The sequence below is a fragment of the Chiloscyllium plagiosum genome, unplaced genomic scaffold (assembly GCF_037043375.1).
Source record: "Chiloscyllium plagiosum isolate Xiang-an unplaced genomic scaffold, Cpla_swu_hap1 HiC_scaffold_10, whole genome shotgun sequence".
NCBI classification, from domain to species: domain Eukaryota; kingdom Metazoa; phylum Chordata; class Chondrichthyes; order Orectolobiformes; family Hemiscylliidae; genus Chiloscyllium; species Chiloscyllium plagiosum.
The window spans coordinates 6445294-6471199 of record NW_028270148.1 but is presented as its reverse complement, the minus strand read 5'-3'; the positions used below and the strand labels follow the sequence as shown (position 1 = coordinate 6471199).

The 25906-nt window shown below is 45.1% G+C and overlaps 1 protein-coding gene across 3 annotated transcripts in view; it reads left to right on the top strand.

The window, feature by feature from the left end:
- chrna2b (cholinergic receptor, nicotinic, alpha 2b (neuronal)) overlaps positions 1 to 25432 on the top strand; it is a 31591-nt gene extending 6159 nt beyond the window's left edge. For 2 of the 3 annotated variants that reach the window (XM_043695265.2, XM_043695264.2), the window contains exons 3-7: positions 1380 to 1531; positions 6349 to 6393; positions 8320 to 8429; positions 11520 to 12552; positions 22377 to 25432. In XM_043695265.2, the coding sequence (XP_043551200.1) occupies positions 1380 to 1531; positions 6349 to 6393; positions 8320 to 8429; positions 11520 to 12552; positions 22377 to 22502 (1466 nt within the window). In that variant the 3' untranslated portion in view covers positions 22503 to 25432. The remainder of the gene's footprint in view (positions 1 to 1379; positions 1532 to 6348; positions 6394 to 8319; positions 8430 to 11519; positions 12553 to 22376) is intronic. The other variant, XM_087991042.1, reaches the window with a different exon arrangement.
- The last annotated feature ends 474 nt before the right edge of the window (positions 25433 to 25906 follow it).

The window sequence follows — 25906 nt, the reverse complement described above, 5'->3', positions numbered from 1 at the left end:
GCTTTCTTGGGAACTTGACAGCCTTCAGGACTTAGTATAAAGTTTAGCAATTTGAGGGCCTGGGCACCTCCTTCCATGTCCTGTACCCACCCTCTTGTCTTCACATGGGCTATGGGCACCCATCACAGCTAACGCAGTTTCACCCATGGCTTTTGACTCTCCCAGATGCACCATTTTCTAGTTCTTTGCCTGCCCATCTGCTGTTATCTCTCTCTGAGCTCCATTACATCATTTACTTATCTCCCATCCCACCTTCAGCACATATACCAAGCTTTTCCTATCTACATCAGTTCTGAAGAAGGGTCAATGGACTCAAAACATTAACAATGCTTTCTTCCCATAGGTAATGTCAGACTTGCTGCGTTTCTCTAGCAACTTCTGTTTCTGTTTCTAAGGGCTTCCCTTTCTGATTTTGGTTGATTACCATTAAGTGCCCAGCAAGTTTCACTGCAGCTTGGGCAATCAGGACTTTGTAGAAATGGCATTCAGAGTTCTTGTGGTTAAGTTTGGTTTCAAGTCATAGATGACAGATCATCATTAGGGTTAGTACAGGTCATCACTGAGGCTCCTATATCATGTACCACACGAGACAGCATGCATGTAGCTCCTGATTGGTGTACCAGACAAAAAGTAACAGCAATATAGTAATGACCTCAATGAATGAGAAGTTTTATTTTGAGGGATTGTGAGATTTTAATACAAGCTGACCACAGCAGAGACCACTCATTGAAGTGCATCAAACATTTAGATTCCATCACCTCAGCCACTGACACTGCAATAATCCCATTGGTATTCATTACCCATGCTTCCATTTGTTCACTGGATGTGAGTATTGTATAGAAAGCTATTATTTATTGCCCATCCCTAGTTACCCTTGAGAAAATAGTGCTTTCTGATCTGCTGCAGTCCATGTCCAGTAGGTAGACCCACAATGCCCTGAGAGATGGAATTCCAGGATTTTGACCCAGTGACACTGAAGGAACAGCAATATATTTTCAAGGCAGGATGGAGAGTGGTTTGGTGGGTGGCATTCCCATGTCTCTGCTGCCCTTGTTCTTCTAGATGGAAGTGGTCATGGGTTTGGAAGGTGTGATAGCGTTAGGAGGGAGTTAATGTTTAAGGTGATTGGTGGATGCTGGTCAAATGGGTTAACAATATGTTTGATCGATTACAGTGGGTTTCATCATACTCATAATCTCTCCCTCTCTCTCTCTCTCGCCCCTCTCTTGCTCCATTCCCCCCGTATCTCTCCCTCTCACTCTTCCTCTCCCTCTTTTTCTCCCACTCTCCTTCTCTCGCTTTCCTGTTCCCTCTCCCTGTCCCACATCCTCTCCCTCCCCCTCTCTCTCCCTCACCCCCTTCCTCTTTCTTATCTTTAGTCCATTGCCAGGAGAAGACTCATTCTCAGGCTGAGGAGAGACTCTTCAAACATCTCTTCACTGGTTACAATCGGTGGTCCAGACCTGTCACCAATGCTTCAGATGCTGTCATTGTCAACTTTGGCCTTTCCATCGCACAGCTTATTGACGTGGTGAGATATCGCTTTGATCAGCTCACATTCACTGCTGTTCACAATTATTATTGTTCACAATCATCACTGCTCACAATCACTTCTGTTCACAATCACCTCTGTTCGCAATCATTCCAATTCACAACGACCTCTGTTCACAATCACTGCTGCTCACAACCACTGATGTTATGTGAAAATATGAGGTTATTCACTTTAGCAGGCAGAATGGAGAAGCTGAATATTATTTAAATTGAGGAAGCTACAGCACAGAGGGATTTGTGAAGCCTTGTGCATAAATCACAAAAAAACAGCATTCAGCTTCAGCAGGTAATACGGCAGGCAAATGGGATAATACCCTTTTTTCCAAAGGGAATGATAAATAAAAGTAGGAATATTTTGTTGAAACTATACAAGATAATAGTTAGGCATACTTAAAATACTGTGAATAGCTTTGATCGTATTATTGAAGGAATGATGAACTGGCATTGGAGGCAGTCCAGAGAAGGTTCATCATATTGATTCTGGATAGCATGGGATTTTATTTTGAGGAGAGGTTGAGTAGGTTGGGCCTGAACTCATTGGAGTTTAGAGGAATGAAAGGTGACCTTTTTGAAAGAGATGGAGTTCTTAGGGAGTTTGATAGTAAAATGGAAGGTAGTTTCCCCTCATGGGAGAGTCTAAGACCAGAGCACATCCTCTCAGGATAAAGAGTCACTTAATTAAGCCAGATGGGGAGAACCTTTTCTCTCAGAAGTGCAGAGGATTGTCAAGACTGGATTGTTAAGTATTTTCAAGGCTGAGATAGATTTTTAATCAGGAAGGTCATCAAGGATTCTGGGGATAAAGCAGAAGAGTGGAGTTGAGGATTATCCGATCAGCCATGACCTCATCAAATGGTTGAGTAGTCTTGCTGGGCTGAATGGCCAACTCCTATTCCTACTTCTTATAATCAGAATCACCGATGTTCCCAATCACTACAGTTCCCAATCATTGATTTTCACAATGACTGCAGTTCACAATCTCTGATGTTCACAATCAGTGGTGTCCACAATCACTGCTGTTCACAATCACTGATGTTCACAATCACTGATGTTCACAATCAGTGGTGTCCACAATCACTGCTGTTCACAATCAGTGGTGTCCACAATCACTGCTGTTCACAATTACTGCAGTTCACAATCACTACAGTTCCCAATCACTGGTGTCCACAATCACTGATGTTCACAATCACTGATGTTCACAATCACTGATGTTCACAATGACTGCAGTTCACAATCAGTGGTGTCCACAATCACTGATGTTCACAATCACTGATGTTCACAATCACTGCAGTTCACAATCACTGGTGTCCACAATCACTGATGTTCACAATCACTGATGTTCACAATCACTGCAGTTCACAATCACTGATGTTCACAATCAGTGGTGTCCACAATCACTGCTGTTCACAATCACTGCAGTTCACAATCACTGATGTTCACAATCACTGGTGTTCACAATCAGTGGTGCTCACAATCACTCCTGGGAGTTTGTGCTGTGTTGATACTGTGTTTATACTCACCAAGTAAAATAACAAAATGTTCAGGCAATATTAAGTTGCATTCAATACACTCTCAGACACCCCAGTGCATTTCACAGTGAAATACTAGTCGTTGTTGTTATGTGCACTCACACAGGCTATGCTTTCTGTGCAGGATTGAATGAGCTTCTTTCCCCCCTTCTCTTCCCCACAGTGTATAGCAGGAAAGGGACTGGAGGAAGGGACAAAACCAGGATTGATTTCAGTGACCCATGTGTGAATGCTGGTTGCTTCCTGGCAATGTTGACTAGGGCTGGAGCAGGAGCTGAGCTAGGCTCTGAATGAGGGTCTGCTGTTGGCTGAGGGGATGAAGAGACTTGGGGAGAACAGATGTCAAATCAAGATCAGGCATGGTGTTTTTACTCTGTGAGGATGAAGATGGAGGAACTACATAATAAACAAACAGATTAAAGATTTAGTATGTTGGACATTAAAGTTTAATGGGCTGTCTGTTGAATAATTTATCATCACTTTGTGTCTTGTTATCTGTGTTGTAGGGATTGAGAGCCTTCTCATTCAGTCTGATGTTCTCACAATTACTAGGATTACGTTAAACACACTCCAGTGACTAGCTCTGTGTACTAATGCCACAGGACTGGGAAATACTGAACTGTGTAGATACACTTTCATGGATGTATAACTGGTTATAGCACAATGCGAAGCCCTTCACCACCAAGGTACAGTCACAGCAGTGTGTACTAAATACAAGATACACTGCAGAGATCATTAGAAGATGCATCAAGGATCCTGAGACGCACCTTCCAAACCCACAGTCACTTCCATCCAGAAGGACAAAGGTAGCAGAAATGAGTTCCCCTACAAACTCTCTCCATCTTGACTTAGAAATATTATGCTATTCCTTCAGTATCACTAGGTCAAACTCCTGGAATTCCTAAAGGCAATGTGGGTCTACCTACAGCAATATGGACTGCAGTGGTTCAAGAAGGCAGCTCACCCCCACATTTTCAAGGGGCAACTAGAGACAGGTAGTAAGTGCTGACCTAGCCAGTGACACTCATGTCCCATGAACGAATAAAGTAAACATTCCTGTGAATTCTTACTGCAGCCAATATAAGGTTTTCACATCCTTCCTGAAATGCGATGTCCAGAACAAAGCACTGGATTGAATCAAAGTTTTATTCACAAATTTATCATAGCTTCTTTGCTATTTTACTCCTTACGAATAAATCCCAAGGTTTTATGTGTTATATTAATCATTTTCTCAAACTGCCCTGTCACTTTCAACGATCTGTGTAGATGCATTCCCAAGTCTCTCTGCTCTTGCACAATATTTAGAACTGTACCTTTCGTTGATATGACCATCTCTTTGGCCTTGTCACAAAATTAAGCAGTTTGCTGTTCTCTGTGCTTCTGAGAGGAAGTGAGATCCAACCACACTGTGGCCTGTGCACTAGGATTTCCATTTGGAGCTGACTTTCAGAGCCACTCTTTTCGCAGTAAAGTGGCCAGGGCTTTGGTCTTGAGATAAGGGACAAGACTTGGTTCTGACTCCGCACAAACTTCCCCCTCCCATTCTTATCAGACTTGACTGCAGTGAGACCTCCATGGTTAAATAGTCTGCCATCTCTGACTATCTGAACTTGAACAATGAGTTGGATCTTATAAAGCAATATCTTCATCTTAAAAATTTTCTCTCCTGTTTCCAAAACCCCAGTCTATTGCTGTCATCTCCTCCAGCTCCACAAGCCACTGAGATCTTAGTATCCCTTTGGTTTTAGCCTCTTGTCGATCCTGATTTGAAATACTCCACCCTAAGCTGCCTTGGTCCTGAATTCTGAAATACAATTCATATCTCTACCTCACCTCCCTCCTATAACCCTCTCGTTAAAAACTATCCCCTTAACCAATCTTCTGGTGGTCTCTCCTAATGTTTCTTTGTGGCTCAGTGAGGTATTTTCTTTTATAAACGTCTTGGGAAGGAGCTGGTGGTGTTTCATTATATTCACATTGCTATATAAATGTCAGTTTTTGTTGGTTCTAAACTGACCATTATTTTGTCTGTTATCAGAAGGGAAATTACTTGGATGAGGGAGGGAGAAAGGATGCTAATGTTGACACTTCAGTCTGTGCAGTCCAGAGAAGGCTGCTCTGTGCTCAATCAGCACACTGAAATCCATTAGGTTTCTCCTTATGCTTCAGTTATCTGCCAGAGGCTAGTACAGACCGCACATGCCACAGACATTCCAGCTGCAGAACATCATAACGAGAACTGGAATGATTGCATTGGTTGACTGCCCATTAGACCAAATGCAGATTAAAGAAATGTCTCCCTTAGATACAAATTATTAGAGCAGAAAACGTTCACTCTCGCCTGAGAGGGACGGGCAGCTCCCAGTCTCCCTCACGTCCCTTCATTCAGCCCATACACATTTTCAGATTTGCACTCACACTGCTGCCCTCTCATGTGGGTGAAGACAATCCCATGGCACTGTTTCTGAGAATCACAGGGGCTTTCTTCCTAAGGTGCTGCTCAATATTTACCCCTCAATCAGTACCTGTGAAGGCAGCTCATTGCCATGCTGTTGTTTGTGGGAACTTCCTGTTTGTAAATTGGCTCCCACATTTCCCACACTTACACTGGCGATTGCTTTTTGAAAGCAATTCATTGGCTCTGAAGTACTTCTGGGACATTATAACATGGCAAGAGGTGCTACATAAATACATATTTATGGTCCTATTTGTGGTTAGTTGTAAAAAGGCAACTGTTTAAAAATGACTTCATATCACCTGAAACAGGGGATAGCCTAGTCATATTATCATTGGACTGTTAATTCAGAGACCCAGGTATTCTTCTGGGCACCCAGGTTTGAATCCTGCCACATTAGCTGTAGAACTTGAATTCAATAAAAACCTGGAATTATGAGTCAAATTATCACCATGAATTGATTGTTGGAAAACCCATCTGAGACACCAATGGACTTCAGAGATTGAAACTGCTATCCTTACCTGGTCTGACCTACATGTGACTCCAGACCCACAAATAATGTGGTTGACCCTTAACTGCCCTCTGGGAAATTAGGGATGGGCAATAAATGCTGGCCTAGCCAGCGATGCCACATCCTTTGAATAAATGAACACAACAGGGCAATAGTCTAATGAATCGGCTTGAATTTACTCACCAACGCAATGCAGAGAAGTTTCTGTTGTAATATTATTGATCCATGCCACTGTCTTATTGTTATATTGGTTATAAAGTAGTGATTAATTGTTATCTTTTCCCTTCCTTTTCTTGAAATAGGATGAGAAAAACCAGATGATGACAACTAACGTTTGGCTCAAGCAGGTATGTGTGTTTTTGAAAGGGAAAATCCCCTACCCCTGTGATCTCTATATCGCTGTGATCCCCTCACTGGGGGATCACCCAACATTCTTTACAAGCTGTCTTGACAGGAACAGGGACTAATCCCCTGAGGAGATCCACAGCAAGTCCCCAGAAGGAGCCATCCCAAGGCCAGGTCCGTGGCCTTTAGGCAGAGGCTGCTAGGACCCAGTGGTTATGAGCTCCCAAGTGAGTTCCGAGGCCCTGCTCTGAGACACTGAGCTTCGAACTGCTCCCTCCCTAGTCGGCCACTAGGCTTCAGGGATTTCAGGATCCAAGTGTTGACTGGGCATTCATCTCTGTCCCTTTAGACCAGAGATCAGATGGACCTGTTTGCGTGGATTGGAGATCTGGTGGACCTATTTGAGTGAATTTTGGATCTGATGGGTCTGTTTGGGTTGACTGGAGATCTGGTGGACCTGTTTGGGTGAATTGGTGAGCTGATGGGCCTACAGGTATATAGTATGGATCCTCATGGATCTGTGGTGTAAACTTTGTAGAACTGCTAGTCAGGATTGATGTTTGATGAACATGTAGGTGGTGAGGTTTGGGTTTGGATGAATTTGTTGGCGTGGGTCTTGCAGGTTAATGAGTCACAGCCTTACACGGGAGTAACTGAACCTGTGTCTTTGGGGAGGTGATGCCCTAATGATATTATTGCTAAAGTATTAAACCAGAAACTCAGCTAATGTTCTATGGACCTTGGTTTAAATCCTGACACGACAAATGGTGAAATTTGAATTCAAGTTTAAAACAAAATCTGGAATTATGAAACTTCTGATGAACACGAAACCATTGTCGATTATTGGGAAAAGCCCATTTAGTTTACTAATGACCTTGAGGGAAGAAAATTTTCCTCCTCACCTGGTTTGGTCTACATGTGACTCCAGGGCCACAGTAATGTGGCTGACTCTCAACTGTCCTCTGCAAGCCGCTCAGTTTAAGGGCAGCCAGGGGTGGGCAAGAAATACTGGCTAGCCAGTAATGCCCAGTCCCATGGGTGAAAAGAAAAAATTGATGTGATGATCCCTCTAAGCCTAATTCTATTTTAATCCTTTGTCAGAGCTATTGACATGCCATTTTGTTTCAACATCCTTGAGGTTACCACTGATCTGAAATTTGACTGGACTTGCCACATAAACACAATGGCTCCAAGAGCATGTCAGAGGCTGGGAATTCTGCAGCAAGTAGCTGATCTCCTGACTCCCCAAAGCCTGTCCACCATCTACAAGGCACAAATCCAGAATGTGATGGAATACTCCCCACTTGCCTGATGGGGGCTGCTGCAATAACAGTAAAGAAACTTAACACCATCCAGGACAAAGCAGCCACTTCGTTGGCACCACATGCACAGACATCCATTCCCTCCACCATCGACACTCAGTAGCAGCAGTGTGTAGCATCTGCAAGATGCACTGTAAAAATTCACCAAGGCTCCTTAGATAGCACCTTCCAAACCCACGACCACTTCCATCTAGAGGATGAGGCACCTTCAAGTTCCCCTCCAAGCTGCTCCCCATCTTGGCTTGGAAATATATCGCCATTCCTTCAGTGTCACTCGGTCAAAATCCTGGAATTCCCTCCCTAAAAGCATTGTGGGTCAACCCATATGGACTGCAGTGGTTCAAGAAGGCAGCTCACCCCTACCAAGGGGCAACTAGGGATGGGCAATAAATGTTGGCTTGGCCAGCAACACCTACATCCCCTGAATGAATAAAAACATAAAAATGTATTCTGTAAAATTGATCACACTGGGCTGGGGTTCACAGTGGCTGGCTGTAGCTTCCACTCTACTTTCACTGATCTTGTTCCTTCAGATTTTGTCAGACAATGTGCCAGCTCCTCACAAAAGCCCTGTACTCCTCCTGATTACCTGTGTTTCTTTTCTAGGAATGGTATGATTATAAACTCACATGGGATCCTGCAGAGTTTGACAATGTAACTTCAATCCGTGTCCCCTCTGAAATGATCTGGATTCCTGACATTGTTCTTTACAACAAGTGAGTTTTACAGTCTCCTTGGGCGAAATTCCTCTGGGATTAATACAGAAGAAAAAGGGGACTTAAATCCGAAAGAATGTGTAGGGACAGAGATCCTGGGGTTGTGTGTGCATCAGTCTTAGTAGGTAGTTGTACATATTGAGAGAGTGGTTAGCAAGGGATATGGGATCTTGGGGTTTATAAATAAAGGCAATGAATATAAAAGTAGGGAAGTGATGTTGAACCCTTACAAGGCTTCAGTGAGGCAGAAGTTTATTTGGTTATGGTCATTTTAGCAAGATTAATGAGAGTAGTGGTCGTTTAAGGAGCTGGGATAGTTCTCCTTGATGTAAAGGACTTTGAGAGGAGATTAGACCGAGGTGGATGAGATTATAACAGGATTGGATAAGACAGATTAGGGAAATTTTTCCCTTGACTGATGGGACAAGGATAAGGGGAGGGGAGGCATAGCTTTAAAGTCTGGGGTAAGGGCTACAGGAGGTGGAGGGGGTGATTATGAGGAAAACTTTCACATGTGACCTAGCTGGTGGGAATGAGTTGGATTGTTGCTGCCCAGCAAGGTGCTGGAAGCAGAAATGATCAATGTTGTTCAAAGGAATTTTAATGGACACTTGAAAGAAATTAAATGTGCAATAGGGATTTAATCTGGGGGTTGGGGAAAGGACACTGATGATATTGCTCTGTGGAGGGTTGGCATGAACTGAATAGGCTGAATGTACCTCTTCTGTTCTACTATCTCAGATTATTTAAATCAAATAAATAAAGACTTTCCAGTTTTCATCCATTAGAAACAGCAAGAGGCCATTTAACCTATTGACCTTCCTCTGCTTGTCAGTAAGATTATGGTGGATCTTCAGCATTATACCACATGTCTCATCCAGAAACAATCCAGAACTCTTCCTGGAATGTGTGTGCGCGCCCCCGACCAGGTAAAGTTCACCATATCTGTCATTGTCACCCATGGTAATTCATCACCAGAGTGGACAAGGATTCTTGATATAGCACAGCCATGGGGTTATTCCATTCGAGAGAGAGAGAGAGAGAGAGAGAGGGAGCGAGATACTGGTAAATGCTTGTGGCCATGCAGCTGCAGTATTGCCATCTTTCTGTATGCCAGTCAATGGTCAAATCTGTACCAGATTAATAATATAACAGTTTACTGAGTTGTAGGGTAGCCTGTGGTTCAACTTTCAGTCTTTGGAGAATGCAGTCACCTATAAGTAACTGCTATTGTTTCTGCTTCATAGAATGCCCCCAGGATGCAGGCCGTTTGAAGCATCGAGTCCCCACCAACCCTCTCAAGAGCATTATCTCTGTAACTCTGCATTGCCCATGGCTAATCCAACTAATTTACATTCCGGACATTATGGGCAATTTAGCATGGCCAATCCACCTAATCCATACATCATTGGATTGTAGGAGAAAACTGGAACACCTGGAGGAAACACAATTGGGGAGAACGTGCAAACTCCAAACAGACAATCGTCCGAAGATGGAATTGAGCCCGGGTCCCTGGCGCTGGGAGGCAGCAGTGTTAACCACTGAGCCATTGTGCCATCCCAATCCGCTTCACCATAATCTGCTCGGAGCCAGCCGGCTGTCAGGGCGTTGGCTAAACTCTGACATGGGATTGGTGACCTTGGGGTCCATCTTCATAATCCTGAGCCAGAGCGTTCACATCCCAACACGTTTGAAAATTCGGGATGTGTGAAGCTGGTCTCGGTAGATGTGACCAGAAAGCTGTCATACAGTCGTAAGTCCCCAGGGAGTTCAGGCATGCTCTTCCAGGGAGGAGTCGGCATTCCTCAGTCACTCTAACTGGCAGATGGCCCTCTGATTTGATAAACCCTTTGAGGTCCACTGGGTCTGGGTGATAAATGCCTGCAGAGCTCACAGCCTGTGAATGAATTAACAAGAACTGACAAGAACCTATTCCCTGATGATTTGTGGAATAAATGTCTGAAGAGATTTCACGCTTGTTTGACAGACAGAAAGATTTCCTTTGATTTTAATCGACATATTTAGCTAGTGAATCTATATTTGCTGGTATGTCAAGATTGGTTCCAATGGGGGAGTTCTGAAAACCTGGCAGCTGCAAACTAGTTTCAGAATGTCAAACGTATCGAACCAGCACTGTTCTCAGAGAGAAGAGACCTTCCAGATTGTCAGCCTTTTAATCAATGCAAATTTAGCTGCTCATTAAATTGAAATTAATTACATAAACTGCAAGGATCGCACCTTCAGGGGAGATGGTTAGATTAAATTGAGCAAGGATTAAATAGACAGAAACTGTAGAAAACTGCAACACAAATGGACTTACGAGAACTTGTGAATGAAACACAGAAAGCTAGCGTATGGGGGCAGCAGGTAATCAGGAAGGGGAATGGAATGTTGGCCCTTATTTCAAGATGGGTGGAGGATAAACATAGGGAAATCTTACAGCAACAGTGGAAGGGGCTGGGGAGACCACAGCTGGAGTACTATCAGCAGATTTCATCCCCTAATTTAAGGGAAGATATAATTTTAATGAAAGAAGTTCTGAGAAGGTTGATTTGGATAATCCCTGGTTTGGAGGGAATGTCTTACGAGCAAAGGCTAAACAGTTTGGGACTCGACTCACTGGAGTTTAGAAAAATGAGAGGCAACCTTGTTGAAATACAGAGGATAATTAAGGGGCTTGGCAGGGTGAGTGCTGAGAGGATGTTGCCCCTCATGGGACAGTCTAGAACCAGAGGGATAGTCTCAGTATAAAGGGGCACCAATTTAAGACTGAGGCAAGGAGGAATTTCTTCTCTAAGAGGGTTGTGAGTCTTTGGAACTCCTTACAACAGAGGCAGGGGCAGCATCCTTGGGTATATTTAAGGCTGAGACAGATAGATCATTGATCAGTTGAGGGTCAAGAGTTATAGGGAAAGGGCAGGAAAATAGATGTGAGAGATGTTGGATCAGCCATGAACAGGTTTGAGGGGATGAATGGCCTACTCCTGTTGTTATGGTCTTCTGATTGATTTGCTGGATGAGCTTTGCCTTGTGGATGATTTAACCCTGGGCCCAATGGCTCTGTAAACATGCCCTGTTTGTTTGTTGCAGTGCAGATGGTGAGTTTGCAGTGACACACATGACGAAGGCTCACCTCTTCTCGACAGGCCAGGTACAGTGGGTGCCCCCGGCGATCTACAAGAGCTCCTGTAGCATCGATGTTACCTTCTTTCCGTTCGACCAGCAGAATTGCAAAATGAAGTTTGGCTCCTGGACGCACGACAAGTCCAAGATCGATCTGAGGAGCATGGGCAGGAATGTGGACCTTAAGGACTACTGGGAAAGTGGCGAGTGGGCGATAGTCAACACAGTGGGGGTTTATAACAGCAAGAAGTATGACTGTTGCTTTGAGGTGTATGTTGATATCACGTACTCCTTCATTATCAGGAGGCTCCCTCTCTTCTACACCATTAACCTCATCATTCCTTGTTTACTCATCTCCTGTTTAACCGTTTTGGTCTTCCATTTACCATCAGCCTGTGGAGAGAAAATTACTCTTTGTATCTCAGTATTGCTGTCCCTGACTGTCTTCCTGCTGCTTATTACAGAAATCATCCCCTCGACCTCGTTGGTCATCCCTTTAATCGGGGAATACCTGCTCTTCACCATGATCTTTGTCACGCTCTCCATTGTTATCACTGTCTTTGTCCTCAACATCCACCACCGCTCGCCCAACACCCACAAGATGCCCAGGTGGGTGAAGAAGGTCTTCCTGGATTTCATCCCTCGCTGGCTGTTCATGAAGAGACCGAGACCCAAAACTGAGACGTTCACCAACCATTTCAGTCCTCTGGAGTTGAAGTTTGCACCGTCCAAATGCTGCCCTTCCTCAGGGAGTGAGGAACTCCGGTTTGGCCTGCCCCCCTGCCAACCCAGGCTGGTGAGTCCTTGTGCCCTTGGCTACCCGTGTCGCCTCAAGCCCAGCAGATCCACGGAGGGGATGGTCAATGGCAGCCGCCGAGCCTGGGCTAGTAACATCACTCAGACAGGAGCCAGTCTGCCATTATCACCCAGCATCATCAGGGCACTGGAAGGAGTGCATTACATCGCCAACCATCTCCGAGCTGAGGATGCCGACTTTTCAGTAAGAGTTGTCAATAGTGTTTGGGGTGGGGGTGGGGGGGGTGTCCCATCCAGTCGGGGGAGGGACTGCTTGGGAGGGTTCTGTGGCCAGATTCTTACACCCTCCCTCAGGGACAGGCACACTGGGATGGCAGTGTTTCGACTTGCTGTGACTGGGACTTTCCCACCTCTACTGCCTAATGGGGGCTTTTCTTCCTGGGGAGATCTCCCAATATAACATGGCAGTCTTCGAGATCAGGCACACCGTGCTCAACCGACATCACCTCCAGCAGTAAGATCTGCTCCTCAAGAGCAATATCCTCCAAACCTTGAGGTTTTTTGGGATTGTTGCCCACCCTACCTTTGTTGCAGTTTGTCATTCGGGACCACCTCGTTATGGCTGCAGTCCCAGAACTGGCCACCGGTGCTGGTGGTGCTGCTGAGGCAGAACAGTAGCTGACTCTCTGATTGGCTGACAGGCCTCTCCTACTTTGGAGAAGCCAAAGGTCCCAATTTTGGAAATTCTGAATGATGGGCATGTCAATAGTGAATTCCCGGGGTCAGCCGGAGGTCAGGGGTGGGAATGGGGTGGGGCATAGCTTCGACAAAACCTTAGCTACAGGAGTAGCAGTTGTGCAGGGTGGGGGGTGGGAATATGACAGATGTGGGGGGGGGGGGGGGGGGGGTTGTTAAAGCAGGAGGGTGTGAGTCAGATTTTGGGGAGGTGTCCAGGTCTGAAAGGCTGATGTCCACAATGGGGTATATTGTGAGGGGGAGGTGAGTCGTGCAGAGATATGACAGGAGATGTTGATGGAGAATGGACTTCACTCAATGAAGGAGGTGTAGATTTGGATTAGATAAAGCTGAGGGGTATATGGAAAACTGGATGTCTCATCAGCACCATTGGATAGATTCCAGATTAACCCTGTACTCAGATATCAAACAGAGTCATTTCACAGAGAAACAGGAGAGCTGTAAAGATAATGTCAAACAACCATAGAAATATAGAAGATAGGTGGAGGAGTAGACATTTGACCCCCTGAGCATGCTCCACCATTTGATATGACCATGGGAGACTATCAAGCTCAATGCCTTAATCCCATCCTCCATCATCCACCCTCACCCCCCCCCCCCCCACATATCCCTTCAACCATTTAGCCACAACAGTTATATCCACCTCCTTCCTGAAATCACATAATGTTTTGCCTTCAACTACTTTCAGTGGCAGTGAATTCCACCGGCTCACCACTCTCTGGGTAAAGACTTTTCTCCTCATCTCAGTCCTGAAAGGTTTATCTTATCCTTAAACTATGACCCCTGGTTCCAGACTCCCCCGCCATTGGGAACATCCTTCCTTCATCTACCTTGTTAGTCCAACATTGCCCAGTAACAGAGGGCAGTGTTCTCATCGGGAGAGATTTGGAAAGTTAAACATAAAAGGAAAGGTAGTGTTACAGGGTTGAGGTACAAACACTGATAACCATAGATGCCCTGTCCAGAGGAAGGGTGAGAGTTGAGAAACATAACATCAGCTAATAATATCAGGGCAGGGAGATGTGCTTTAAACTGACAGGCAAGGAGTGTTCTGCTGAAGGGAGATTTAAAAATCTAAACATAAAGGCTGCAGCAACAGAATAGATCATTTTTGTGAGGACAGACTATCTGTGTGGAGGTTTATCTAACTTGACCTGGATCGAAATCTCACTTCACACTAATTCATGGGAAACGAGAAACAGTAAAAATGTAAATTATTTTAATGGGAGCGCTTTGACAGGAGATTCCTCAGTGTACATTTTGTCCTCATTATTGTAATTGAGTTTGGCAGTAAATAGCGCATCAGAGAGTGAGGTCCTTGCAGGGAACTGTAAATTAAAACACATTGCATCATTTTGGCACAAAGACAGGTCAATAGAAAGGGAGATGGTTGTGTAGTGGGAAGGTGAAGAGATTAATGCACATGAGGCCTAGGATACTGATCCGGGGACATGGGTTCAAGAAGTATTTGGTGGAATTTAAGTTTGATTTTACAAAATTTGCCCTTGAAAGCTAGACTGAGTGATGGTGATCATGATACTATCATTGATTGTTATTAAAAAACCCATCTGGATTATTAATGCCACTTGGGGAAGGAAATCTGCTACATTTTCTGACCTACATGTGACTCCAGACCCAAAGCAATGTGGTGGACTTTGAAATGGTCAAGTAAGCCACACAGTTCAAGGGCAATTAGGGATGGGCAACAAATACTGGCTTTGGTAGCAACACTGTGAGAGAGAAAGGAACAAAAGGGTTTCAATCAAACTGTTACATGGTGACAATCTAAACAGAAGCCCCATTCCACAAATCTCATAGTTTTAAAAGGCAGACAGAATGATTTGATTTGATTTGATTTATTATTGTCATATGTACAGAGATACAGTGAAAAGTATTGTTTTGCATGCTAACCATACAAATCATACCTTCCATAAGTAGATCAGGGTAATTGAACAGAATGCAGAATTTGGTGTTACAGCTACAGAGAAGGCGCAGAGAAATATCAACTTTAATATATGAGAGGTCTGAGTAAAGGATGGGAGGTAGACCTGAGAATAAAGGATGACAATGCAACAGTGGTGATGGTGTTGAGACAGTAGGAGTGGAGATCATGCCGAGCAAGGTTCAGAAAAAGCTGGTGATGGTTTATAGGCCTCCCAGCTGGGCTTAGTTGTACATGGCATTACACAATAAATTATTGGAATTTGTGACAAAGACAATGTAATAACTGGGGGAGTGCCAAGTGAATAGGTATAATCCTTGATTGCCCTTCAGCTGAGTGGCTTTCTTGAGAGCAGTTATGAAGCAACTACATTGCTGTTGGTCTGGAATCACATGTAGGTCAGATAGGTAATGATGGCAGATTTCTTTCCCTAAAGGACAATAATACAACAAAGAATACGAACAGAAGTAGGCCATTTGGCCCCTCAAGCCTGCTCTGCCAGCAAATATGTTCATGGCTGATCCTACATTCCTCATCTCCACCTTCCTCCCCTTTACCCCATCACCCTTGATTCCCCGAATGATCAAGAATATGTCTGTCTCAGCCTGAAATATACATTGTGGGCAGATTCCCCCACAGCTCTCTATGGCAATGAATTCCAAAGACTTATAATCCACTGACAGAAGAAATTTCTCCTTCTTTCAGTCTTAAGTTGATGGCCCTTTATTCTGACACTCTGCCCTCTGGTCTTAAACTCTCCCATGAGGGGCAACATCCTTTTACCCTGAAAAGCCCCGTAAGAATTGGATAAGTTTCAATAAGATCACCTCTCATTCTTCTAAACTCCGGTGAGTAAAATCCCAACCTGTTCAGCCTTTGCTCATAAGACAATCCCTCCACACCAGGGATCATCCACGTGAACCTTCTCTGAACTGTCTTCAATGAAATGGTATCGTAATGAAAACATGGTGGCTTCATGGTCATCATAACTGAGCCTAGCTGTCAATAGCAGATTTTTATTGATCAAATTTAAATACTGCAAACAACTACTTGAAACCATGTTTCATTCTCTGTTAAATTCCTGTGTGGAATGTTTTTCTGACAGTTTCACAAGGCCATGTGTTGTGGAGCCAACTAGACATACAAGTATTTTAGTCAAGATTAGAGTGGTGCTGGAACAGCACAGCAAGTCAGACAGCATCCAAGGAGCAGGACTGATGCAGGGCTTTTGCCCGAAATGTCGATTTTCCTGCTCCTCGGATGCTGCCATGACCTGCTGTCCTTTTTCAGCACCACTCTAATCTTGACTGTGATCTCCAGCATCTGCAGTCCTCACTTTCGCTTATAATACTATTTTCGATCCAGTATTGTGTAATGAGTCAAGATTAATTAGCAATGTTATCAACATGCAATCTGGTGGGATTTCAAAAATATTCATTCCTGGCATCTGGGCATCACTGGCCAGACCAGCAGTTATTGCCCCATCCCTAGTTGCCCCTTGAGAAGGTGGGGTGAGCTGCCTTCTTGAACTGCTGCAGTCCATGTACTGTGGGTTGACCTTCTATGCCTTTAGGGAGGGAATTCCAAGGTTTTGACCCAGCGACACTGAAGGAATGGTGATGTATTTCCAAGTTAGGATGGTGAGTAGCTTGGAGGGAACTTGCAGAGACTGGTGTTCCAATGTATCTGCTGCCCTTGTCCTTCCAGATAGAAATGGTCGTGGGTTTGGCAGGTGCTATCTAAGGATCCTTGATAAATTTTTGCAATGCATCTTGTTGATGATACACACTGCTGCTACTGTGAAGGAAGTGAATGTTAAAAGTGATGGATGGGCAAACTCAAGGCACCTTGAAGGGTAAGGCTACAAGAGTTGTCCATTCACTCCTTCAAACCTGCTCCACCAATTAGTTAGACCATGGCTAAGCCAGTTGTGACCTCACCCCACCTCCACCTTCCTATTTATTATGCAAATTCTTGACTCCCTCCTTTTTCTGACAACTGTCTCACTCTGTCTTGACTAACCTCAGTGCAAAGATTAAATCAGAAAGGAAACCTGACAGAAATCACAAACAGAGAGGAAAATACCTGCACAGACCACAGACTACAATGGGAAAATGGTTAACCAAAAGCAGAAATCTGACAAAGCACAACACCAAGGTGAGAAACTAGTTTTACAGATTGAAGCTGACATAGAACATAGAACATAGAACAGTATAACACAGAACAGGCCCTTCAGCCCATGATGTTGTGCCGACCATTGATCCTCATGCATGTACCCTCAAATTTCTGTGACCATATGCATGTCTAGCATTCTCTTAAATGTCCCCAATGACCTTGCTTCCACAACTGCTGCTGGCAACGGATTCCATGCTCTCACAACTCTCTGTGTAAAGAAGCCACCTCTGACATCCCCTCTATACTTTCCTCCAAACAGCTTAAAACTATGACCCCTCGTGTAAGCCTTAGCCATTTCTGCCCTGGGAAATAGTCTCTGGCTATCGACTCTATCTATGCCTCTCATTATCTTGTATACCTCAATTAGGTCCCCTCTCCCCCTCCTTTTCTCCAATGAAAAAAAGTCCGAGCTCAGTCAACCTCTCTTCATAAGATAAGCCCTCCAGTTCAGGCAGCATCTTGGTGAACCTCCTCTGAACCCTCTCCAAAGCATCCACATCTTTCCTATAATAGGGTGACCAGAACTGGATGCAGTATTCCAAGTGTGGTCTAATCAAAGTTTTATAGAGCTGCAACAAGATCTCATGACTCTTAAACTCAATCCCCCTGTTAATGAAAGCCAAAACACCATATGCTTTCTTAACAACTCAATCCACTTGGGTGGCCATTTTAAGGGATCTATGTACCTGCACACCATGATCCCTCTGTTCCTCCACACTGTCAAGAATCTTATCCTTAATCCTGTACTCAGCTTTCAAATTCGACCTTCCAAAATGCATCACCTCGCATTTATCCAGGTTGAACTCCATCTACCACCTCTCAGCCCATCTCTGCATCCTGTCAATGTCCCGCTGCAGCCTACAACAGCCCTCTATACTGTCAACAACCTCCAACCTTTGTGTCGTCTGCAAACTTGCTGACCCATCCTTCAATCTCCTCATCCAAGTCATTAATAAAAATTACAAACAGTAGAGGCCCAAGGACAGAGCCCTGTGGAACACCACTCACCACTGACTTCCAGGCAGAATATTTTCCTTCTACTACCACTCGCTGTCTTCTGTTGGCCAGCCAGTTCTGTATCCAGACAGCTAAGTTCCACTGTATCCCATTCCTTCTGACCTTCTGAATGAGCCTCCCATGGGGAACCTTATCAAATGCCTTGCTGAAGTCCATATACACCACATCCACAGCTCGACCCTCATCAACGTTTCTAGTCACATCCTCAAAGAACTCAATAAGGTTTGTGAGGCATGACCTGTCCCTCACAAAACCGTGTTGACTGTATTTAATCAAGCCATGCTCTTCCAAATGGTCATAAATCCTATACCTCAGAATCCTTTCCAACACCTTGCAGATGACAGACGTGAGACTTACTGGTCTGTAATTGCCGGGGATTTCCCTATTTCCTTTCTTGAAGAGAGGAATTACATTTGCCTCTCTCCAGTCCTCAGGTACGACTCCAGTGGGGAGCGAGAATGCAAAGATCTTCGCAAGTGGTGAAGCAATTGCATTTCTCGCTTCCCAAAGCAGCCGAGGACAAATCTGGTCCGGGCCTGGTGACTTGTCAATCTTAATGTTTGACAAAATTTTCAGCACATCAGCTTCCACTATCTCTATCCATTCCAGCATGCACACCTGCTCTTCAAAGGCTTCATTCACTGCAAAGTTCATTTCTTTCGTAAAAGCAGAAGCAAAAAACTCATTTAGGGCTTCCCCTACCTACTCAGACTCCACACACAAGTTCCCTATGCTATCCCTGATCGGTCCTACTCTTTCTTTGACCATTCTCTTATTCCTCACATAAGTATAAAATGCCTTTGTGTTCTCCCTAATCCGTTCTGTCAAGCCTTTCTCATGCCCCCTCCTGGCTCTCCTCAGATCATTTTTGAGCTCCTTCCTCACTTGCCTGTAATCCTCTAGAGCTGAGTTTGACCCTAGCTTCCTCCACCTTATGAAAGCTACCTTCTTCCTTTTGACGAGAAGCTCCACCGCTCTTGTCATCCAAGGTTCCTTTATCTTATCCCTTCTTGCCTGTCTCAGAGGAACACATTTGTGCATCACTCGCAACAACTGTTCCTTAAACAGTCTCCACATGTCTATAGTGCCTTTACCATGGAACAATTGCTCCCAGTCCATGCTTCCTAGCTCATGTCTAATCGCATCATAGTTTCCACTTCCCCAATTAAATATCCTCCCATTTTGCCTAATCCTCTCCTTCTCCATAGCTATGTAGAATGTAAGGCAGTTGTGGTCACTATCACCAAAATGCTCTCCCACCACAAGATCTGATACCTGCCCCGGCTCATTTCCGAGCACCAAGTCTAGAATGGCCTCTCCCCTCGTCGGCCTGTCAACGTACTGAGTTAGGAAACCCTCCTGAACACACCTTACAAAAACAGCTCCATTCAAATCTTCTGCTTGAAGGAGGTTCCAATCAATATTGAGAAAGTTAAATTCACCCATTACAACAACCCTACTACGTCCATACTTTTCCAAAATCTTCCGACCTATGCTTTCTTCAATCTCCCTGCTGCTATTAGGGGGCCTGTAGTAAACCTCTAACGAGGTGACTGCTCCCTTGCTGTTCCTAATTTCCACCCATACTGACTCGGTAGGCAGCCCTCCTCGACAATGGAAGCTTCTGTAGCTGTGATACCCTCTCTGATTAGTAGTGCTACACCCCCTCCTCTTTTTTCCTCCTCCCTATTCTTTTTAAATGCTCTAAACCCTGGAACATCCAGCAACCATTCCTGCTCCTGAGAAACCCATGTCTCTGTTATGGCCACAACATCATAGCACCAGGTACTGATCCATGCTCTAAGTTCATCACTTTTATTCCTGATACTCCTTGCGTTAAAGCAAACACACTTTAATTGATCCCTTGGTTCCTTCCCAGGAAAATCCTTCCCACTAGCTGGTCTACCTCTTGCTATTGCCTCATCTGCATCAACTCTCACCTCCGGTATACAGCTCGGGTTCCCACCCCCCTGCCATACTAGTTTAAACCCTCCTGAACCACTCGAGCAAACCTTCCACCCAGGACATTGGTCCCCTTCCAGTTCAGATGCAGCCCGTCCTTCTTGTACAGGTCCCACCTTCCCCAGAAGGCATCCCAATTATCTACATATCTGAAGCCCTCCCTCCTACACCAGCTGCGCAGCCACGTGTTAAGCTGCACCCGCTCCCTGTTCCTCGCCTCGCTATCTCGTGGCACCGGGAGTAAACTAGAGAAAACTACTCTGGTCGTCCTGCTCTGCAGCTTCCACCCTAACTCCCTGAAATCACTTTTTATATCCTCGATCCTTTTCCTGGCTATATCATTAGTGCCAATATGTAACAAGATTTCTGGCTGTTCGCCCTCCCCTTTTAGAACCTTATACACCCGGTCGGAGACGTCCCGGACCCTGGCACCAGGGAGGCAACATACCTTCCGGGAATCCCGATCCTGACCACAAAATCTCCTGTCGATTCCCCTAACTATCAAGTCCCCTACCACGAGTACTTTCCTGTTCTGCCCCCTTCCCATATTTGCCACAGTGTCAGGCTCAGTGCCAGAGAACTGACTACTATGGCTTTCCTCTGGTAGGTCATCCCCCCATCAGTATCCAAAACTACTTATTGCTGAGGGGAATGCCCACAGGGGATCTCTGCACTGTCTGTCTGTCCCCTTTCCTCACCCTAACTGTAACCCATCTATCCTTGTCCTGAGCCTTAGGAGTGACCAACTGCTGGTAACTCCTCTCAATTACCCCCTCAGCCTCCCGAATGATCCGTAGTTCATCCAGCTCCAATTCCCTAACACGGTTTTCAAGGAGCTGGAGTTGGGTGCACTTCCCACAGATGTAGCCAGTGGAGACATGTGCCATGTCTCCCACCTGCCACATTCTGCAGGAGGAGCAAGCAACTGCCCTAGCATCCATGTGGGCAGTGGTTAATCAAGTACCTGAACAAGAACTGCTCTCTGCAATGTGACAGCAGGTGGATCTTAGTTAATAATTTCCTGTTCCACACTCTGTGTTCATGTTGCTGTAGTTAGGCAGCTCCTGTTCTGAGGTTCTTTCCTATAAGGGAAGCTCATTGCTATTTGATTTCACGACATTGAGAGTGGAGAGAGGGAGAAACTGTGAGTCTTGCCTACCCTGGTATACTGGGGTCAGTTTTCTTACTTTAACAGTTGTTCGGAGTACAGAACTGAGTTGTGAAAGTGTTTGCTGTGTTCGGGAGGGGAGTGTTCTCTTTGTGGTTGCTCCTTTGCTGAGTGAAGTGGGAGGATGTTACTGCCACTTTCTCTTTAGTTGTAATCCCAGTACCATCTGAGAATTAATCTTCTGTTTCTCGACCATACAACACTATCCTGGTGGATTGGTCATTCTACATGGAATTCCTTTTGGTTTTCCAAATTATCCAATCATCCTGACCTGAACTCCTCTTCACTGAACAGGGAAGTGGTGAGTTGTTAGGCTCCAAAGCAACGACCCAGGTTCAGGCCAGTTTTCCCTCTGAGATCCCTCTGGGCCAGGCTGCATGGAAATAGAGCTACAACTCTGGTGGGAAGTTTACTCTGGAAGGGGCTGGTTCCACAGCAGGTCTGAAGGCTGGATTAATCTCTGGGCAAATTCTGCTCGCCGCATAGTCTCAAACTGGTTTAACTTTATCTTGGTTCTCCTTCCAATTCCTTCTCTCCCCTCATTTACCCCCTGCTCTCATTGACCTCCTCCCTCCCCTACCCTCTCTCCTCCCGAACCCTGTCCCTTCCCTATCCATGTCCTCCCCTCTCTATCCCTCTTCACCCTGCCTATCCCTCTCCACCCCTCCTTTACCCTCTCCCCCCCCTTATCCCTCTTCACCTCGCCCAATTCCTGTCCTCCCCTCCCTATCCCTCTCCTCCCCTCCCTATCCTCTCCACCCTCCCTATCCCTCTCCTCTCCACCCCTCCCTATCCCTCTCCTCCCCTCCCTGTCCCTCTTCACCCCTCCCTATCCCTCTCTATCCCTCCTTTATCCTCTCTCCTCCCTATCCCTCTCCTCCCCTTCCTATCCCTCTTCACCCCTTCCTTATCCTCTTCCCTCCCTATCCCTCTCCTCCCCTTCCTATCCCTCTTCACCCCTCCCTATCCCTTTCCTTCCCTCCCTATCCCTCTCCATCCCTCCTTTACCGTCTTTCCTCCATACCCCTGTCATCCTTTTCTCTTTTAGGTAAAGGAAGACTGGAAGTATGTTGCCATGGTGATTGACCGGATTTTTCTCTGGATATTTATCATCGCCTGTTTGTTGGGCACGTTTGGACTTTTCCTCCCACCCTGCCTGGCCGGAATGATTTGATGTTCCATTTATAAAGTCGGGAGAGTAAGCTGGGAGGATTTAAGCTGCATGTGAGGGTGTGGGGTTAGGGAAAGTTTCAAAGGAACTCTCCCCTTCATCTACCCTTCCGTCTACCTCCACCTTCCTATCCCCACTCCCTCAATCCCTTAGGCCCATTTACCCCAAAATCCCCAACTCTGCCACTCACTTCCCCACCCCGCTCCTCCACCCACCCCTATTCCCAATTTACCCTCCAACCCTCAATACGCCCCACTACACATTTGCCATCCTCCTCACCTCTCCCTTGTGCCCCAAACCCCCTCATTTTCCATCCTTCTCCCAATTGCTGATACACCTTCATTAACCTCCTCCACCCTCTCTGGTCACTTACATACACACCCAGTCTTGCAAATGACCCCCTCCAAGCCTGACCAGGAATGCAGTAACATTCCTGAGGGGGTGAATTGTTTTTGGTCCCAAGGGATTAACATTGCCCTCACACACAGACCTGACCTCTCCCTCTCACTGATTGTCTGAGTCCAAACCGTGTTTTCACAAAGAAGCGTGAAATAACATGAATAACTAATTTAAAACATGGATATATGGCTGGAAAGTTGCAGGGTGACACATTTCATTCATTAAGCATTGATTTGCAGATAAATAGTTTTGTATCACTTTTGATTTGTTGACTTAGAATATTCTTGAAAGTGTTTCCATCTCTTAAGACTGCCCCCGTCATTATGTGGAGAGCTTAGCGATGAAGGGACTGCGGTTTCACCTTCCCCCTGTTTGGACATTGTTGTAAAATCCCCGGAGAATAGCTCGTGTCCCTATACACTACCACTCACCCCCTCAAAGTCACAGAGTGCAGCCTTCAAGCCCTCATTTGGAGACCTGATAGGCCATTCCAGACTACCTCTATCCCCTCGTGGTCTGTCTATTCTTATACTGCCTTGACTGCCTTCTTATCTTTACCCTTCATAACCATAAACGCATCTGAGACCAATATTCCATTTGAGTTCTGAGGAAGGGTCGTTGTCCCTGAAATGTTAACTTTGATTTTTCTCCACAGACCCCAGACCGGATGTGTTTATCCAGCAGTTTCTGCATTTAATTCCATTTACCTTCTCTATTACCCAAAGGTTTAGATTCCAGTTTTTGTGATTTGTGGATGAGCTCTGAGTTGTAGCTTTCTGCAGCCTTTCTGTATTCAAATAATATACAGCTCCTCTATTGTTCCTGCCAAAGTGCATAACCTCACAGTTTCTCATATTATATTCCATCAATCAGGTTTTTCACTCTCAAGGTAACTAGAAGTAGGAATAACCTCAACTCCACTCTCCTGCCTGCTCCCCCAAGCCTTCAACCCCATCACATCACTCCACCTGTCTATATCTATCTTTGAGTGTGAGTTACAGAGTCAGAGCGATGAAGAGTATGGAAATAGACTCTTTGCTCCAACCCATCCATGCTGATCAAATATCCTAAATAAATCTAGTCTCATTTGCCAGCAATTGGCCCATAGCCCACTAAACCCCTCCTATTCATACACCCATCCAAGTACCTTTTAAATGTTGTAATTATATTGGCTTCTGCCAATTTCTCCCACAAGCATTGCCCTCTGCATGAAAAAGTTACCGCTTATGTCCCATGTAAATCTTGCCCCTCTCACCTTAAACCCATGCCCTCTAGTTTTGGACTCCCACCATGGAGGAAAGACCTTGGCTGTTCATCTATCCACACCCCTTGTGATTTTATAAACCTCTAAAAGGTCACCCCTTAGCCTCCGACACTCCAAGGAAAATGGCCCCAGCATATTCAGCCTTTCCCTATAGCTTAAACCTGCCAACCCTGACAACATCCTTGTAAATCTTTTCTGAACTCTTGCAAGTTTCACAACATCCCTCCTATAGCAGGGAAGCCACAATTGCATGCAGTATTCCAAAAGTGGCTTAACCAATGTTCTGTACAGCTGCACCATGACCTTCCAACACCTACTCAGTGCATTGACCAATAAAGGCAGCATACCAAACACTTTCTTCACTATCCTATCTACCTGCATTCTTTGTTCAGCAACACTCCCCAGGATCTTACCATTAAGTGTACAAGTCCTGCCCTGATTTGCCTTTCCAAAATGCAGCATCTGACATTTACCAAAATTAAACTCCATCTGCCACTTCTCAGCCCATTGGTTCATGTGATCACGATTTTGTTCCACTCTGAGGTAACCTTCTTTGCTGTCCTCTACACCTCCAATTTTGGTGTAATCTGCAAACATACTAAATACCTCCTATGTTTACATCCAAATCATTTATATAAATGACAAAAAACAGTACATCCAGCACCAGTCGTTGTGACACACTGCTGGTCACAGGCCTCCAGTCTAAAATGCAACTCTCCACCACTACCCTCTGTTTTCTACCTTTGAGCCAGTTCTGTATCCAAATGGCTCATACACTCTGTATTTCATGCTCACCACTTGCCTTCCCAACGACTTATGTGTCATCTACAAAATTGGCATCAGTACATTCACTTTCATGATCCAACTGGTTCATGTGTATTGCATATAATTGTGGTCCCAGCACCAATTCCTGTGGCATAGCTGCTGTTAATTACATCAGTATCAATCTTATACCCAATAAGCTATGTTTAAGAATAGAAGGAAGAAGGCATGAGCACAACTGAAAACTTGATGTTTAGTGACAAGAAATATTCCCTGAGCCTACTCCCCGATCAGCTGCACCCATATCATGCTGTGGTTTGTGACATCTCTCCTCTGCAGGACATACTGCACATCACGATCCCACTCATCTGCTCACACATCGCTGAGCCTAATGCCTGCAGTAAACTTTACTTAAAACTCTTCTTCGTCCCCTCAGGTCAAATTCCCAGATGTACTAACTCGGCCTTTGTTTCTGCCTTGAAACTTTATTGCTGGAACAGCACAGCAGGTCAGGCAGCATCCAGGGAACAGGAGATTCGACGTTTCGGGCACAGGCCCTCATTCCTGAAGAAGGGCCTGTGCCCGAAACGTCGAAACTCCTGTTCCCTGGATGCTGCCTGACCTGCTGTGCTGTTCCAGCAATAAAGTTTCAACTTTGATCTCCAGCATCTGCAGACCTCACTTTCTCCTTTGTTTCTGCCTCACTCAGGTATAGTCTCCTAACTCACACTAACTTTACACTCTTCCTGATGAACCAATACCTTGATTCAAAATTGTCATTGTTGTTTTTGACTCCCTCCAATGATCTTGCCCCTCCCTTTCATTGGCACTTCCTCAAAATCTACAACTGTCCAGTGCTTAATAATGGGACTGGTGAAGATTTAGTTTAACTTTGACAGTACAGACCTGATGGGCTGAAGGGCTTCTTCTGTATTGTGTGATTCTATCAAAGATTTTCTCTAATTCTGACCTGTTGAACATT